This window comes from Micropterus dolomieu, linkage group LG08 (genome assembly GCF_021292245.1).
Source record: "Micropterus dolomieu isolate WLL.071019.BEF.003 ecotype Adirondacks linkage group LG08, ASM2129224v1, whole genome shotgun sequence".
In the NCBI taxonomy this organism is placed as follows: Eukaryota; Metazoa; Chordata; class Actinopteri; order Centrarchiformes; family Centrarchidae; genus Micropterus; species Micropterus dolomieu.
The window spans coordinates 8,627,737-8,646,961 of record NC_060157.1 but is presented as its reverse complement, the minus strand read 5'-3'; the positions used below and the strand labels follow the sequence as shown (position 1 = coordinate 8,646,961).

Here is a 19,225-nt window from a genome sequence, read left to right as displayed (position 1 = left end):
TACATTTACTAGTTACTTACTGTGTTATACATGTGGACTTATTGTTAAGTCTTTCACTGATTTTTACTTTTTCCTGCCATGAAACTCAGTGTATCTGCTTATAAAAAAGGCTATACTTTTGTGAAGGTGTTTCCTTGTTACTGTAACTGATTTTACACAACATTTAGTCCAGCTCTTGTGAATGGAATCTCATTGTTTTCTAATTTGTAATCACTATCATTGAATTTGTTGTCCACTTAGTGTTTTTTAACAGTTTCACAGTCATTTCCTGTAAAAACCTCAAAGGCCAACTGCTGTCTTCAACCTTTATCAGAAGTGTGTTTAGCTCACTATAAAGCTTTTGCATCAGCATGGATAGTGAGTGGAGAAAAATGAGCCTTCTAATGATCAGCCTTTTTTATTCAGATAACAAGGAGAGCATTGTAATTGTGTCATTTATTATATTCATTTATTATTCACTACTAACTTAAATTACTGTGTGTGTCTACAGTCTGTGACCTCTGCACCATACCTACATCTAAGCTTTCTCCCACTACTTTCTGTGGCTCAGCTGCCCTCTTGTGGACAAAGATCTTCACTCCTAAGAAACAATAAATATGTGCTGAACCACATATGTTTTCTTTTTGATGTTATTGTTTTTATTTAGCCATGGTGTTTGAAATGATGCATTGCTTTATTCCTATTGAATACGAGGATAATGTTTAAGATGTTTATTGATCAATGATAACTTTAAAGGTATACTGAACTTCAGGTTGCAGTCTTCTTGTTCAGCCTTGTTGCTTTCAGGCTGCAGCCTTTGCAAGAACACGCACACTTCACGTTCTGTAAGAACACACACACTCACAGTCGAACCGTGTTGATAGCAGCCAGTATCAGAGGTGAAGGCTAAGGCCATATTTTAGAATTAATTGCAAATCCAACCGAGTCACAATGGGCCTTTATAGATTTTAACAAATTGTTGCTAGCATCTGCACTCAACCCTGATAAAATACAACTAGACACATGAATACAATAAGCCTTTGCAAGAAGACTGCAACTCTGAAGGCTGTGAAAGTCATCTTGTGACACAGCGCACAATCTTGTAGTGCATGTGTTGATGTTAACAAACTTGTTTTATGCATATACAATGTTTTGCTAGTATCAAGATGATGTCTTAATGATCAGGGTCACATTTCAGTCTTATTTCTTTAGAAGTGTTATAGAATGCACTATTGTTTTAATACTGAAGGTGGATCTTACCATAAGACCCACTAGAGGAGGAGCGAGACAGGATATATCAACCAATGTAATACAGAGTTTGAGAAGTCTGCTCCCGTGACTTGGACACATGTATTTGTATTTTGCACTTGTTTGAAATTATTACTAAACTTGAGTTAATTTGAACTTTACTGGAATCTTTGTCTCTCTGAAAAGAGTTCTATTTACATTGAAAGGACACTGGTTGAGTTACCAGTTACACTGAAGTAGCCTACTCACAGTGAGGGCCCATTAGGCCTCTGGCCCCCTCTGGGGTTTTTCCTCCCACGAAACTAAAATGTCTGCAGAAATGAAATGAAAAAAGGAAATCACAAGTGAGGTCTTGTTAGATAGCTCATCGCACTATTTTATTTAATTACTGACATCTCAGGAGAAGAGGAGAGCTTTGCAACTCTGCTGTTGGTAAACCACTGTTGTTTTGTTGTTTTGTTTTTTTTTTTCATAGCGTTGATGCAACACTGAAAAAGCGCTATTTTCCAAACAAACACAGGTCCCTCATTAGTGATATGTAAGAGGCAGAGAGAATCTCACCTGGACAGTTTTGCATGAAACATACAAATGAAACAGGTTAAACCTTTTCTTTTGTCTTTTTGTAGTTTCACATATAATAATAAATATCATACCTATAAACACTCCAAAAAAATCAAAATATTAAGTCACAGGTACTGGAAAAAGCTCCACTTTTAAATCACAATGATAAATGTACAAAACAATAGACATCTCATATAAATGCTAATGGTTTTTGTTAAGAGACTTAAATCTCATTTCAGAAGAAATCAGTGGATAAAAACTAAACTTGGAGATTCAGTATTTCCTGAGGTTTATGGGTTCCCCTTAAAAGGCCAGGAGAGGGGAATGGCTTTTGTGTTACCGAGGAGATATTACAACAGGTCAAAGTGTACCTTTCAGGGTACTAGTCGGTTAAGGACAAGGAGTATTCTCTGACAATACAGCCGGGATATTAAAAGATTCTGAGCACTTAATGTAGTAGAATAAATGTACCTACACCCCACCGATCTTCATTTAGGCCACAATAGTGTTCTAAAATAGTTGATTAAAGTCATCTTGATCCTTAATAAATCTTTGCTGGTCCACTTTGAGAAGTTGTGAAGCTCCCTTTTTTACTTAAGATTACTTTTTAAAATGCTGGAAGCCACCACAACACTGAGCCGACCACAACCAGCACACTCCGACCATGTGACCAAGTAGTCAAAGCGGTCACATCTGCACTTGATGCAATGAAACGACAAAAGGAAAATATCGGGGCAAATGTACACAGATTAGGGGTTTAGGTGAGGAGAAGAAGAAAAAAAATAGCCTGAATAAAACACAAAACAAAAGTATTCAGAAAAACTGTACATGTAAACATCACACTTTCACTGAGTCCAAAACCAGAGGGAAAAAATACAAAGCTTCACACAGGTTTACAGTACAACCCCCTACACAGAGCTACAGTCTCTTATCAGTGCAGGAGAGGCAACAATTGAAATAATATAAATAACAATAGAAGTAATACAGACCACCATCAAATGATAAGTTAAAACAGGCAAGGGCTAAACCACTTTGATTTTTTTTAAACAGTGCTGTACCCACAGAAAAAAGAAAGATTTAAAACATCTTTTATCACTCTTTGTACAGCTATACAGTACATTTATCTGACCACTTTAGCAATCCACAAGCTACCAGGGCATTTTTAATCAACACCAATAGATTACATTGTCCAGTCAATACAAAGAGAAAATCCATTGGGCATTATTAGAAAAATAAAAACAAAAACAACATGACAACACGTGGCTGTCGTTGATCACAGTAACTCCAGCACACAGCTAAAATGTTGCTCAGCGTCGACTTTAAGACACATTTACAAATCTGCAAGCGAACGTTTGGTTGTGAAAATGAGACAAGATCAACGTGGCATCACTGAGTTAGACATGACGTGAGGAGAGGATCTGCTATGGCTACAGTAACAAACGAGCAGGTTGGAGGAGACAAGGAAGACATGTGTGAGGACTCAGGTCCCACGTACATCTATGATTACGTCTGTTTTAGCCCAGAGGGGTGTTTCATAAAGCACGATTACCAGTTAAAACCAGGTTTATTTCATTCAGTAATTTAGGAAATTCTGTTTCATAAAGGAAGTTTAAATAAGTCTGACTTAACTTAGCTTAGCTACACGTGTAATTTAGCTCACACATTAACATGGGAATGCACTTAAAATCTGAGTCAACATATGTGCCATGTGCACTGCAATTTAGTTAAAGCTGATTGGCGGGCCAATTGATGTAGCCTCATAGTAAGAAACATTTTCACTTTTCCCCCTGTCTTTAAACGTCACTAAACAAAATTAAAGCGCCAGAAATTCATTTATTTAACCATATGGAGACGAGTGTGTCCCTTGTAAAAACTAAGTAAGCTAATAAATAACCTAAGTAAGTCTGTTTTTGGTCTCCACCAATTCCCAAGGGAAATATCTTTCTCTTTAGCTGCTAAATTCTCCCCTATGTTCAGGAGCTATAGGCTCTAACTCTGTCTATCTGCTGTTTGGTGCAGAGCAGCTAGTGTACAGTGGGTTTTTAAAGCTTGAGAGCAGTGAGAGTGACTCAAAACAATATAGTTGTGACCAGACAGCTAAACAATGAGCCGAGGAGAGCTGCAGATTCAGGTGACAAGTCTCTATAGGTTCATCAACAACCCTTTTCATATTGTCACATTGTCATTTGATGCATTTTTGTCATTAAAACAATGTATTGTAGCTGCTTTAAGTTTAAGCTTTAAAAATGTTTTATAAAGTTATCTACCTGGCTGGGGGTCCTATTTAATGCGTTAGAGCTGTTTAATAGTATGTTGCCTCTTATACATCATTTTTTTATATTTTGTTTATTTTCAGCTCTAATTATATGAATAAAGTTCATGTCAGTTTTGCAGGATTTTAACCCACAGCAAAAGACACAGCTGACAGAGACTACAACTAGCTGATTTGAGTTCATCTTATGTCATTGCTGACCTACAACATGCAGTCTAAAGCAAAAGCTTCTGCTATAATATATTTCCCTCCATATTATATTTTTATTTTTTGTGTTGCTTTGTGGCTGCAAACATTGTGGTTTTGTGTTCACATGTCCTTTTTCTTCACTGTGAATTGATGCGATCAATATGCTTGCAAAGTCATGAAATAAACCAGACTCAACTTTGACTGCTCACATTACCTCGAAACCAGCTTTATGAAACAGATTCGTCCTGGTTTGGTTCTTTTATGAGCCTCCTTTTTTAAAACACCCCTCAGATAGACCATGCAAACTGATTAGTTCAAACTGAGCTCCAATACAGTTTTCAAAAAAGGAGCTGTTTGCTTTTTTAATCAATAAAGCAGACCGAAAGCTGCTTCTGACTGAGTCGCGTCAAACTGTCTGTTATAATCAGTTCCTAATATGTTTGAACTGAAGCCGATATTCCAAATGAGGTAAAGACACACTCAAATCACTGTGTTATGTTACTTTAATCCTGAGCTATAAAGTGCTTCCAAACTTGCAATAGATAATAGAATTTAAATGTAAGTGTAATGCAGCCCAATCATGAAATGGTAATAAAAATGTAAAATGAATGATTTAGTATGTAAATCCAACCCTAAACTGGCCTAGTGATGGTGCAAAATTTATGAATGATGCTGAAATAGACTGATTCATGATAAATAACTGATACATTTGATAGATTTGTGATAAATACAGAAATATATCTCTCTAAACTTTGACAAATCAATAAGGTGCGAGCCACTTATGGCTGCTTGAAGAGTCATTGTCCTTGTTTGGAATGTGTCAGCCTACTGAATTAATACCTTCACAGATTGATGTTGTACAAACTAGGTCACTCCACTTATACACAAACAGAAAATCAACACACCGTCAATACAAACACTTACGTTAAATTAAAAAAAACACCACATACACACACTTACACGACTGTTTTTTTGTGCTGAGTGACTCACCATCAAAAATCTCTGTTATGAGACTGTGCTCTAAATCTGCTTTGAGAACTCTTGTGTGCCCTCAGACCACACACACACACACGCACGCACGCACGCACACGCACACACACCATAGCAGAAAGCTGGGAGAGTAAACTGTGATGTGATTACATCTTTTTCAAAAGATTGTCTCTTGCTTCTTTTCAAACAGTGTGTTTTCAGACATAATAATCATGAGTGGAGATGGGAGAGAGGATTTGACACAGCAGAGGTCAGAGGGGGGGGTACAGACGGACGGACGGATGGAGTCTGTTTTGGCTGAGCAGCCTTCACACACTCACATTGCATCCAGTAAAGCCATATGGATGTTAAGGTGAAACCACTGCATTCACAGCCAGTAATGGATGCATGTGAGCTCAATGTGCCCGATTTTAACTTAAAAAATACTCACAGGACAATTCCTTCACAAAAAGACCCTATAACCACTTTAAAAGTAAAAAAAAAAAAAGACGTGCAACATTAAGTCTCATTTTTCTGCCAGGTCCCATTTCCTTTTATCACTATGGATGAAAGTGCCTCGGTTATGAGGTTAGCGATAAAGATCAGTATTCACAACAAACAACAACATTGAAATTGGCTACAATGCTGCATGGGATATCATTTCTTTTTACAACTTGACAGTTACAGCAAGAGGAGATGTGGTAAAGTGCTCCCCTTGTTGCCTTAAAATGCTTCAACAATCCTGACAAGGTCATTTCAGTAAGCACACCTTTACTGATTATCTTTGATATTGCACCTTTTTCCACATTTCCAGTAGCACTGGTTATAACACCAAGAGTTTAAACAATATATTAATCTCCTTTTTTCCCTGACAGGTGTCTGTGACCTCAATTTGCATACCCATGCTTCTTAAAAGCCTCCTTCCTTTTTTAAGAAATGAGAAATTGCCCAGAAATATTCATAATAAAATAACTGAAAATAAATTCACGTCGGGTAATGAGTCTTGGTTTCTTCGTAACCACATGCCTAAGAATCTGGAAAACCACTCCGACAGAGCAGGACCGAGGTATAGGTTCGACTGAAGTTAGACTTGATGGATCTGTTGGTCAAAAATTTACAGGTGGAAACTGTCAAACACCGTCCTGTTTTTCCTTTCTCTACCTTTTTTTGCGTATATCAAAGTCAGCACGTCCTTTAGTAGCTGTTGAGGTTAACAGGTCAGTGGATTTAGCAGCGATTCATCTACTAACAGACTACCAGAAAGCAATGCTCCAAATTTCCATGAATCAGAAATGAATTTGGAGAGAATTACTGTTTAGAAATTACTCGAATCATGCCACTGTACAGCTTATTTTACATTTGTGTAAAGATAGAAACAAGGTAATGACACTAAATCACTGCTATTTCACTATGAATTTATCCAAACATCTGTGCTAATGAGCCGATGTGGCACTATGGTCACAGATAATTTAAGGTTAACACCTCTGGTACTCCCCTGCAAACCAATGCAGATCATTTTTTCCACATAGATCATCGCTTCCTGAGACGAATGGAGGTTGAAGTGGCAAAATGAACTGAATGAGATGAATGGCTACAGATAACAGGGCACCAAGGTCAGCGTGAACCAAATGCATAAATAAACATTTTTCAGCCTGTGATATGTTCTGGCCCGTCCAAATACATAAACATGTGGGAATAAGTAAAAGTACCATACCTACAGGACCCACTGTGCGCTGCAGTATCACTTTTGTATGTTTGCGTCTTTGTATGCAAGTCTGCCCAAATATGTGTGACTGAGGGCGACAGAGATGGACAGGCTAGGAGAAGGTCTTGGATCAGACTCAGTTCTGCTGCAGGATCAGGTTTTCCAGCTCATCTGCTGAGCGGAGCAGGAAGGCGGCGGACTCCCGGTATCCTGCAATGAGCTGTCTCACTGCTGTGACCTCAGGAGGGCTGAGCTGAGCTGAAGCTCCACCACCGCCACCTCCCTGACCGTGACTGTTGGAGCTGGAGGAGGAAGAGTTTGGGCCGACGGACTTCATACTCAGATCTGTGGGACCTGCAGACACAAAGGTGATGATTTAGGAAAACATATAGTATGGGAGATATATTAGAGAATAGGAAATAGGGTTAGGAAGCATCCTTAACCTGAGAAATGTCTTTATCTAAAAGGGGATTCCTGCACACGGGTTCTGCACAGACATTTATCAAACAATTCAAAAACATTTTTTTTTTTTTTTTACTTATGTGTAGTGGTATCTAAGGTTTTACTAAGACAAAGCAATGCCTTGAGCTACATGCTGACCTTAGCAAGCTAACATGCTCACAATAGCAGTGCTAACGTGATGTCCACCATCTTAGTTCATGCTAACTGTTGCCAATTTGCATAATAAAACACACTGTACAGCTGGGTCTGAAGGGAATTTCATTGGTCATTAGGATCCATTTTCTGGAAAATTTAAATATCAGTAAAAAATGTAATACCAATCCATCTTGCAGATGTTGAGATATTTTTCAATTTTAAAATTGGACCTGCTGTTGGCGCTAGAAGAAAAGTCAGGAGATCACAACAGTCATTAGCATTCATCATCTTGGCACCATGAATGTCTGTAAAATTCTGACAGAAATCCATCCAGTTGCTGAACTAACAAACTGACATTGTCATCCCTATGTTATTCAGCAACATCTCTTTCTAAAAACAATGTTCCAGTTATTTTGGAGAATCCACCAACACGGCTTTGCTTTCAATGGAAATACTATCTACTGAAGAAATAGTCGCATGTTCTCTGGATTATCCAGAGACAATCCAAAAACATTACATTATCAGCTACAGCTGATAATGTAATGTTTTCAGTGCTGTGAGTACCACAAACAAAATTCATCCATTTATGTACATTCTGTCAAGTAAAAAACTTAAAATATGTTATATAAAACAACCCTTTAATTGCAAGAGCAGTGTGCTGAATATCCTTTTCTTCTAAATACGCAGCATTAACAACAAATTATTTGGTTGAGCTGGACTGACAGAAGCTCCTCACCATTGGTTTGTGCAGCACCAGAGTTCTGCTGGTTGCCGTATCCCCGCAGATTGTAGTTTAGGCCTCCATTGGTGTAGAGCTGGTCTTGGGCAAAAGCTGCGCTGGAGATGGAGAACCCTGATGGGGCCACAGAGGCCGGGTCCCTCGAGTTGGGCTTGTCAACAGAGGCAGGCTCATCCTACGAGAAATTAAATGTTTTCAGTTTGGGCAGAATATTGTACTTCATGTTGTGCAGTTTGCCGTTAATGATGCGTGGCCATCCTAGCAGATTCCTGAATCCTGCTGGGCCAATTTACAAACACTGACTGCCAACACATTTACCGTCGGTTGGTAGACATCGAGCCTCATCCGCTTGGCAGCATTTCGGGTTTCGCTGTCACAGGCAGCAGCGAGGATGTTCTCAGCCATGGCAGAGGTGAGGTGAGGAGGTGTTGGTCGTATCTGGCAGCAAGGGTCAGTGAGATTTTTGGGCATTACGAATGTGAAACACTGCATTTCTTTAGCTTTATGATTCCATGTTGGATTTACGACATTTTAGCTAGGGGCACTTTTTACCTCAAAACCGCCTTTTTTCATGCGGCGACAGGACTTGAGGTAGGTGCGGATGCGCTTGCGGGAGCGCTCCTGGAACTCTGGGAACTGGCGGCTACAGGACTCGATTATGGCCTGGATTTTTTCCTTGGGCTGTTTGGAGATGGGCACCATGCGGTCCAGATTCTCATCCACAAACAGACGCACAAACATCTGACAGAGACAGAGAGAGGGGGAGGGGAGAGAGGGGATGTAGAGCAGAAAAATGGAGCGGGGGTGTGGGGTGTGAGAGTCGAAAACAAAAGAGAGGGAAAGGGAAGGAAGGGGATGGGGGAGCATTAGAGGTAGAGTGGAAGAAGAGAGAATAAAAAGGGAGGGGGAGGTGATGAAAACAAAAGCGATGGAAATGGAATCATTGCTCATATTCTGGACAATATTTCTAGAGTTTGCTCATTCACTCTTTTGCAACTCTACGCTGTAGTTGTGTTTTTTTATTAGACTCAGAAATGCACAGACTGGTTTTCACAGAATAAATAGTGAGTTCTTGACTATATTGCATTTGGATATGAGAATTTTTCTCATGTTTGATATTGCTAAGTACAATATCTATGCATAATAACAATAACAGTGCTGGCTGATATATATCAGTGCTGGAGAGCCACAGATCAGAGCAGCACTGTATTGCATTCTCTCTATATGAATTTAATTATACCATAACAGTTAGACAGGTTACTTACATTGAAGGCTTTAAGTCTCTCAGGGTCCATTCCCTCAGCGTCATTGATCTTGTCACTGTCATCGTGGTCGTCATGATCGTCATCATCATCGTCAATTATCTGTGCCCGACCAGAGGTCAAGTCCTCTGCGCTCATGCTCAGTTCAGTTTTCACAGAGTCATAGCTTCCTGAGCTGTAAGGAGGGGACTAGAAACACACAGAAATACACAAAATACATTTATTAGATAGATTAAACAGACACAAGAGCTGTTTTTCTTAAATGTCCATTTAGACAAAGTTGGCACCACACGAGAAAGAAAAAGTATTTGAAATTGTGATTAATCAAATCAAGTTTCTATTCTTACCTTGTTGTACTCTGTTTTGATGGGGTACTTCCTGTTGGCGTCTGCGGGGTAAGAGTTCAACGGCGAACTCCCTGAAGTCAGCAGTCTGTCGCTCAGGTTGACCGGCTGCTGATCCTCTAAGGAGGACGAGGGCGAGGTGGTGCTGAAGTCCAGGGGAGCACTCAAACCATTCTCTGTCACCTCCCCATAAGGGGCCCCACCATCTGGGGGGTTACCACCCACAGCCAGCTCCGGGGAGGTCAGGGCCGGCAGCCCGTTGGCACTGCCGCTCTCTGAGGAGTCGTCATCTGGAAGAAGGGAAGGAACAGGAGGACAGGGCAAAGAAACAGATACAGAGATGAGCTGTGTGGATGTGGATCTAATCATTTAGCATTAATGTGGGTTTGTTTACTACAATAGGCACTATTTTTTCTTGTGTAACAACAGGGTGGGTGTGACAACAGGGGGATGGGACTTCCTGCCTCATGTTGTGTGTTCTGAAACTGTTGAGGAAGTGGGTAGTGGGATCAACTGTCAAGATGAATAAAAGTTCGAGCAGAAGGGGGGAATCTTAGGAGTTTTAACAGCGAAGCGAGAAAGATGTGAAGATGAGGAGGGACTGATGGGGGAAGGGAGCCTTCACTTCCTGGTGTGTGCAAATTAGAGCTTTTTAACCCACTTTATGGCAGTTTACTGATTTCACTGTGATGGTTTCTACATGTGTTCTGCACACCTATATTCGCTGGAACAGAGTAATTCTCCTTCTCAATGATTTACCCCATTTTCACTCTTTTCTGTAGTGTTCATAATCTGTGCAGGTTCACATTGGCCTTTGTCCTACTTCTCTAAGCCCTGTACCCTGAGAGAGAGGGGTGCACAATGGATTGGGGCTGCGGTGGTGTCCCACCCCCTGTAAGAGTGGATTTATTTGGATTAGTCCGCTAAGAACGAGGCAAGCTGTTTCCTGCGTAACACCAATCTGTGCTGTTCCTATGTAATGAGTATAGATACCTTCAAATTCCAGAAAAAGGACTACAAAAAAATAAAACCACATCATGCCAACAACAACCAGGGACAACTATTAGTTCAGGATGGCTGTATGTCCACAGTTTTCTTACCGTCCTCTTCTTTAACGGTGGCTGCTGGGTTGCAGACTCTCTCTCCATTAGGTGGACTGGGCTCAGGCACTGGGGGCTGCTCAGCTGCGACCCATGTGGGCTCAGTGATGTTCATGTCCTCGCTGCTTACCGAACTGTCATCCTGAAGGGAGTCAGCGGGAGAGAAAAGAGACTGTGAGACAGGGGAGAAAACCTGGATGAGCAGAGGGAGTGGACCACTGAGTGTCAGACGAAAGATCCTCTCACTTTTGACAGCAACTTCCAAGTTTCCCTTTGCATCTTTTGTCTTTTATTACTGTTAAAGGACAGGTTCACACTTTATGAAATTTATCTTAGAACTAAACTGACACGCCCTTATTTACTTTGAAATTGGTATTGATTGCTGTTATTGTTCCTGCTGTTCACAAGTCCATTTTGAAAGCTATGTCAATGTAAGTCATAGGGGACATAATCCATAGTCTTTGTTCTGTGTAACAAAATCATTTTAAAGTTAAAGTCAAGTAACTTGATGTGAAAATGATGCCTAAGCAGTCTGAGTTACAGAAATTATGAAGGTGCCTTCCAAAGTTACAGTATTTTAAGCATGAAATTCCCTCTTTGTGCTTCCACACACTGCGTTTTCTTGTTGACCATTGGGGGAGGGACACTCACAGAAAGTCTCATGTCAAGGAGGAACAATTACAGCCAGCAATAAAGTTTTTAATGCACATTTATGATTTGAAACAATGCGAACCTGCCCTTTAATGGTAATTTTCCTGATTTAACTCTTAATAAAACATGCTGATGTCTGGCAGCAAAAAAAAAAAAGGAAAATGAAGGAGCATCCCTGTTGAGTAATGTGTTTCTTGGAGCACTGCTATTTTTAACTCATGTTACGTAGAGACCCTAAAGATGCTTGTTGTAGCGTATCACAAGTATGAGTAAACCACGGGGGTAAGGATTAGTAAAGGAGAGCAGAATAATCTCACAAACTATTCAAAGGCTGTCCTGAGCTTTTGGCTTCAAACTACAGAATAATAATCTGCTGAACAGCCATGACCACATTTCAGACCAGAGCTTTACAGAGCGGCCCAGGCCAGTTTACTTTATGCTAACATAAATAGCGGCTTCTCCTTGGCATGCATGCACACTGTCATGTATCAGCTGGCAGAAGGATGCAAAACTATGACTGTGTGATGGAAACAGAGCAGAAATACATCTCGTCATCTCGTTCCACCCACACAAGCACACAAATAGGCCTAAACTCCTGGGAAAATGCATCCGTCCCTCTGTAAAGGGGTTTTGAGGAGGACCAAAATGCTCAGTGACAGCTCCATTAGGTACCAAGTGAGCAATGTAGCATTAAAAAGAGAGGGAGACACACACAGAGAGAGGGAGAGAGTCTGTAATTACTAGTTGGAAATGTAGCATCATTAATGTCTATGCTTTAGGAAAGTACATAATGGATAAGACAGGAGAATTTACTTTGAAAAACTGAGACCAAGTTCATCGCCCAAATTAATTTACAAAGAATTAAGTTGAAGTACCTTCGGTGGCCTAGAGTAGAATTGAATATATTTTATAGTCCCAACTAAATATCTGTGAATTGGTGACAAAGGAAGCAATTTTGAGATGTCACTTTGGGCTTTAGGGCATTTTTATTGGCCTTTTCACTATTTTCTAATATTTTAAAGACCCACAAACATCCGTTGCAGCCCTGTTTTAGTGGTGGTTTTCATAACTAGGCCTGTATCCAGTCTAAATGGCCATACTGAGGTGCATTACAGTGAGGATGTTTGGTAAAAAGGATCCGACAGATCGGAGGCATGTTTTCATCCCCAACAGAATGTATGTAGTTTGTTTCTTTGTCACTTGCCATAAGAGAAAAGCAAGGTTATACTGGAACAATTCCCAAAGTTCTGCAGAACAACATGTTGCAACAACAACAGTTGCAAAGTGACTGCTGCAGCAGACCAGATACACGTTTACAAAGCTTCTACTGATCTGCTTTTGTCAAGAGGACAAACCTGATGCATTTTTAACCAACTGCTGCTTTGAAACTGGTTCTCTAAACCAGCGCAGCAGAGATATGGAACAAATTACTACAAGTCTCCTACAACACTGACATAACCCTCTGTGATGGTTAATTATTAAATTATTGGCCTGCTCATTCTCAGTCTGCACACAGATGCGCCCAACAGTCTGAGCATTTGTTAATTTGTACTCACCCGCAAATCACAGTCTGGGTCATTGTTCCGGATAATCCTAATTATGCGTGAGTGAGGTCGACATTATCATCATCAAGTACCGCTCCCTGCACTTTAGTGACAGTGGTTTCTGAGTGTTTCTGTCACAGCCACACATGGGAGTGGTCTCACGTGTGACGTCACTCTGCACAGAAGATTTACTAATCCTCAGTTCACAGTGAGCTCCTCCTCCCAGCAGACCGGAGTACTCTGATTGTTTAATAATGAATTAAAAACTAAGGGGGAGGATGTCTTATTGAGCCTGCACAAAGCATTTCTCCCTACAGCCTTGACAAGACTGAAAAAGAAAATAACAAGAGGATTTGTGCAGTCAATACGAATACAATTAGAGTGAAAAGGAGATCTTAATCCACCAGGATACAGTGTCTCTATGTCCACGCTTCACAAACATTCACGGTCCACTTGCAGAAAGAGGCACTTACCCTTTCAGTGGCAGTCATGCACTGCAGTTTCATTTGTTTCAGGTAGGTGGCAGTAAGAGGCATGTTGTAATCAATGAGGTCCGGGACCAGTGAGGTTGGTCTGTCATTTTCTGACAAAGAAAGAAAAGAAATTACAAAACAAAATAGCCTGATATACACACACTTAAAAAAATGATGATTTAATGTCTTATAGAGAGTAATAATGATCCGGTTTACTCATACTCCACATTTCGGAGAGAAATACACTACACCACTACATTTACCTGACATCTAATTACTTTTTAGATTAAGATTTTAAATATTAAACATATGCTCATTTTATACCTTATTATAGATTAAGCACCAAACTGTATATGAAATAGTTAAAATTAGCTCCATGTACAACTTTAATACATAATTATCCAACAATGTAAAAATATAATGCTGACAGGGGCCATTCTGCAAAATGAGTACGTTGTGGTGCTAATACTTCTACACTAACAGGTTTTGGATGCAGGATTTACACTTGTAATTGAGTGCTTTTATAGTGTCGTATTGCAACTTTTACTTAAGTAAATGATTGGAATACTACTTCCACCACTGTAGACTGCCCACCAAAACCCACCCAGAGAGAATTATTTAGTAAACAGAGATTTGATTTTGATACATGAAAAATAATCTATGCCCAATTAATTATGTACCCATGAATGTACAAACACTAATTACTAAACTAATTAAAAAACTATTATTGGATTACTTTGATAGTGAAGAAAAATTTTATTTAATGACTTTAATGCAAGTTCTAGCACTATTATCAGTGGATTTATGGATGTTTATTTGCAATGTACATTATATAAAAAATATCCTCAGAAAGCTAAGTCACACTAAATCAAAAAGAATGTGTATCACGACTGTGTGTTCAGATTGGAATAAGTTATGACTTAGACACGGACTGTGATTTTTGATGCAAGTTGCGGGGCAAATCAGCAGACCTAACTGCAATAACTAACTTCCTATTGTTTTTTAGTGTGCTGTTCTAACTACACAGATAAAGATCATAATTTAAACTGGACAGTACACCAATAAAGACAACAACAATTTTGATTTGTTTGGCTTTTCATTTTTCACTGAATCCAGCAGGGTCTGAGCTAATCACAGACACAGTAAGACAGAATTGCCGCCTTCGTTCCAAAGGTTGAAATCCAAACAGTAGCCTCAACTGCATGTAACACCTGAAATCAAACAATGTGGCAGAGAGCTGTCTGCAGTCTCCACACAGACCACTAGAGGGATTCGTGATCAGTTTAGTGGGTCTACACAATCCCAGAGATGTGGTCCTCTTAAGTCTTAGTTACATCATGTCAGTAATGGATATATACAATGTGTTTTATTAATGGGGGTTAGATTCAGAGAGTATAAACACCTAAAATCCTATCAGCTCATACTCAGAGTCTGACTCACTGTCACTCAGATACCAACCACAAACTGAAAACCTCTCTATTTTACGTCATACACAAAAATAAAATGTTTTATACCATCTTAGAATGCAACATATAATTAACTATTTTCCATGTCAGTATGTCAAACGATCCAAGCATTATCCACTCTTAAAGGTTAATCTCAAAAATAGCATTACAGTTAATGATGTCTCCTGAATTAGACAGCCATCCACAGCTCTGATGTGTGCTGTTACCTTTGAACTCTGCAGTGCTGGGGTTGATGTGCATCCTCTTCTGACACTCTCCACAGCTCATTAGGAACCGAGTCACCGCCTCTCTGGGCAGGAAGGCGTAGGTCTCTGCTATCTGTGCCGGGGGAGTGAGCAGAAGAGACTGGGTTACGGCAAAAATAAAATGGCAGCAGATATGGCTCAAGCTGTGGCTGAATTCAAACTGTGTGCAGGTGTTTGGGTTTTTTTGTGCCATGCATGTGTGAAAGTTTGGGGTCAGTGATGTGTCATCTCGATGTGGCATGAGGAGGAATCCTCCCTCTAGGCGTTCTCTCATTCCTTCGAATGGCCTAATTCCAGCTGCATCCATGTATGCTACATATTTCTGTTGGATACCCTAAAACACAAGTGGTGTTTGTCATATTTTTGATTCCTCTTCCTGCTCTCAGGTGCAGTGGAATCATATCTACATTTCTCTCTCTCATGCTCAGCCTTCCTCCTCTGTTTGTCTCTACTGCTATGCCACCCTCCCCTCCTCACCCCCTCTGGCGTTTCCCTGTAAAAATGCGACCTTCATGTGACCATGGAGAGACAGCAGGGGTGCCCACCCCCACTGGCCCACCATCACCACTGCCACAGCTCCCCATCCCCTTTGCCCCCCCACCCCTCATCCATCCCCTCGTGGCCCCTTGAGGCAGCTGAGAGGGAAAGGCCACCCAGAGGAGCATGCACCTCCCAGAAGGCCACAGTGACAGTTCCATATTATGCCCTGCCCCAGTGATGCTGCCTCCTCAAAAGGGTACAATCTATGAGACGTGACAGGACCTCTCTACAGGGCAGGAGGAATTGGCTCTATGATTTTTTTTCCAAACCTGGGGGGCAGTGGGGGAGGAGAGGGGGGTACCAAAGTCCTGCTAAACCCCTCAACACTGTACCACAGCTGAACACAAAGACCCTTGCTTTTTCAGGACACCCAAACCAAGACCACACCTCGGTTTGCAACGTAAACTCATACCTCATACCTGTTCCAGAGACATCCATCATGTGACACAAAAAACCTCTACTTTAAATACTTTGTTTTCCTGGTAAAGGTGGGTAGTTTTTCCCTTGGTAACTCCGGATGCCTGAGGTGTTAAACTTTAGTTTGGACATTATAACCCCCTGAAAGAATACTGAGCTCCCTTTGGGCCACTTTTCACATAAAGGGAAAGGAGATGTTGTCTGCATGCTGTAATTTGCATGCTTCCAAAAACAGTTTTATTGATGCATTCTCATCAGTGTCAGCTGTACTACATATGTTAGCAGGCTAACCCGTTAAAATAAGATGGTGAACCAGTGGTGAACATGGTAAACATTGTACCTATTAAACATCAGCATGTTAGCATTGTCATTGTGAGCATGTTAGCACACACTATCATTTAGCATAAAACACCACCAAGTACAGTCTCACAGACATGGCTAACTTGGCTGAGTCTTTTTTGTCAGGTATGAAAAGTACTGTCTGTCTACTGCTCATATGGATGTTTTTCTGACAGACCTTAGTATAGATATGGGCGAAATGGCAGAAACAAGAGGGTAATGTTGACTTCACTGTTAACATTCTCAATATGCACAAGTACAAAGAGATTCTGAGAGCAGTGCTAGAACGGTTAGCTGGTTTTACCCACCGCTTTGTAGGTCTTCTTTTGGCCTGCATGTTTGGGTGCTCTGCCAGGGTCAGCGCCCATCTCCACATGCATGGCATAGATGATGTCAAAGAAGTCTTCTACCACGGCTACACGCTTCAGGGAGGAGTTGTCTTGGGCTGAATTCCCATCTGAACACTGAAACACAAACAGAATGCAGTTTAGTTTAATGTCCCGCTTGTATCATGCACAGCAGCTGATTTCTAATGTTATAGCTGCAGTCCTGAATGCATGTGATGTAAACAGGATCTTTAAGATCATACAGACACACTGAACAAGGTGACCAGCAGTCATTCTATCTTTAAATTTCTCTTTCAGGTGGAGAAGTCTCAGCTCGGCTGGGTCAGCAACCATGGCCTCATGTCTGCAATGTTTAAAAATAACACCACCAATACTGTACAGGACCAACACTCCCTCTTACCACCACCTCTGGCGCCCATACTGCTGACCCTGTCGCCATAGAAACTGCCTCTGATTTCTCCCGGGCAGGTGTGCTGGGCAAAGGGTCATGTGACACACCGTACAAGCGGGATCGTTAGGACAACGGCCTCCATCCGCAGCACCACATGGGGCTTTACTCTCCTTTCTGTCCATCTTTTTCTCTCTAATCCCCTCATTCCCACCAAACCTTACAAACAGTCGACACTTTGTATTTTCCACTAGATCTTATCTTTATATTTCTGTACCTGCTGATATTTTAAAGCGCCCCAGCAAGCATAAAATGGGGGAGAAAATGGATTTGGGGATTTAATTAGTTTTTCCACGCAGATATGAGACAAGCTTTGACATTTTGTGGAGATTGGGTTGTAGATGGGGAGTGATCTTTTCTTGTTTGAGTGAGAGGAGAGGGTCCGGAGTTCAAAAAGTTGTCCCCCTGGCATTGAGGAAAGCACACTTTTTTTCTTCCCCCTCTCCTTGACATTTCTGCAGAGTTCCTGGGATCTGACATTTCATTTTCTCGTTTTCCCCCAACTGCGTCTCTCTTCTGCCTCTATCTCTTCATCCCCTACCTCTGTCCCGTCTTTCTTTCTCCACCACCCCCCCTCCTTGCTCCTGCTCTCCCAAGTGCGAGGTAATGATCGTTGCCATGGCAACTAAAACCAGCTCACAGAGCGGGTTTGTTTTAATCCGGCCCTCTCTCTCTCTCTCCCTCTCTCCTTCTCTCTTTTTAGCCACTCTCCCCTGTCAGCATGGTCAAATGTAATGATAATAAATGAAATAATAGCAATCCTCCACCTCATCATCACAGCTGTAATCTATTGGAGGTATCATCATCATTCCCCCGGTGACATCACCACCACCGCTGTTGCTGCTGCTGCTGCTGCTGCTGCTTGGGACAATGGTGTCAGGTCCATTCATGCTGGATTTAGATAATCTCATACAACTGTGGGGTGTGCAGTGCACCCACACCGTTGCTGCATCCTCCAGTGAATTCTACCCCAACAAAATATCCAACACACACTGTATATCCTGCAGGGAATGTATTCTTCGACCTGAAATCCAACCAAAAAACACATACATACACAATATTGCAAACCACCGGTGTTGGTAAGCTTGGCTAATTCTGCTAAAGTTGAACTATTATTTTTATTATCGATTAAAGTCAGAAAAATGCCCATCATAATCTCCTAAAGCGTTGGTGACATCTTCATATTTTTTGTCTGACCAACAGAAAAACAGAAAATCAGCACATTAGAGAAGCTGAAACTAAAATAATATTTTGCATTTTTGCTTAAAAAATTACTCAAAAGATTAATCGCTTATCAAACTTCTTGCTGATTATCTTACTAATTGATTAATCAAGTTCTACTTTTGTGTAATACTATGCCTTATTAAGTAAGAACTTGCAGGCTAGACTGCATTTTGTTAACTTCCCACCACGTCAGTCCTAGTACCTGAAGGCCTTCTTGGGCTCCTCTGCTTCGATAAGCTCTTTAGCTTCCAAACACAAGCCGACAGGGAGTTAAACATTCACCTCTGAACACGACATGCTTTTAGTGTGTGCGCCGCCCTGTGTATTTAAGTGCAGCACATATCAGGCAGAGCTTGTAGCCGAAGCATCTCAGAGGAGAACAGCTGTTGAATAGCGCTGTAGATATTTGGTCTCATCAGCAGCATGCTGTTATAAACAGCAAAGGCGACATGTCAGCATCCCTAATCGCCAGCAATGCCGCAAAACTCTTGCCCTCCTTCTCCTCCATCCCTCCTTCTCTGTATCTTTCTAATCCTGTAGGACTTTGCTCTCCCCCAGTCACTGTA

At 41.0% G+C, this 19,225-nt stretch overlaps 1 protein-coding gene across 14 annotated transcripts in view; it reads right to left on the bottom strand.

Annotated features, from left to right (window-relative positions):
• Window positions 1–1,579: 1,579 nt before the first annotated feature.
• nol4la (nucleolar protein 4-like a) overlaps window positions 1,580–19,225 on the bottom strand; it is a 40,154-nt gene continuing 22,508 nt past the window's right edge. For 12 of the 14 annotated variants that reach the window (XM_046057576.1, XM_046057577.1, XM_046057572.1 and 9 more), the window contains 10 exons: window positions 16,949–17,104; window positions 15,306–15,417; window positions 13,634–13,743; window positions 10,966–11,107; window positions 9,869–10,155; window positions 9,525–9,710; window positions 8,812–9,000; window positions 8,578–8,697; window positions 8,257–8,434; window positions 1,580–7,277 (listed from right to left, as the gene is read on the bottom strand). In XM_046057576.1, coding sequence (XP_045913532.1) covers window positions 7,060–7,277; window positions 8,257–8,434; window positions 8,578–8,697; window positions 8,812–9,000; window positions 9,525–9,710; window positions 9,869–10,155; window positions 10,966–11,107; window positions 13,634–13,743; window positions 15,306–15,417; window positions 16,949–17,020 — 1,614 coding nt within the window. In that variant the 5' untranslated portion in view covers window positions 17,021–17,104 and the 3' untranslated portion in view covers window positions 1,580–7,059. Of the gene's footprint in view, window positions 7,278–8,256; window positions 8,435–8,577; window positions 8,698–8,811; window positions 9,001–9,524; window positions 9,711–9,868; window positions 10,156–10,965; window positions 11,108–13,172; window positions 13,256–13,633; window positions 13,744–15,305; window positions 15,418–16,948; window positions 17,105–19,225 lie in introns of those variants that run through there. The other 2 variants (XR_006826163.1, XM_046057578.1) reach the window with 2 other exon arrangements.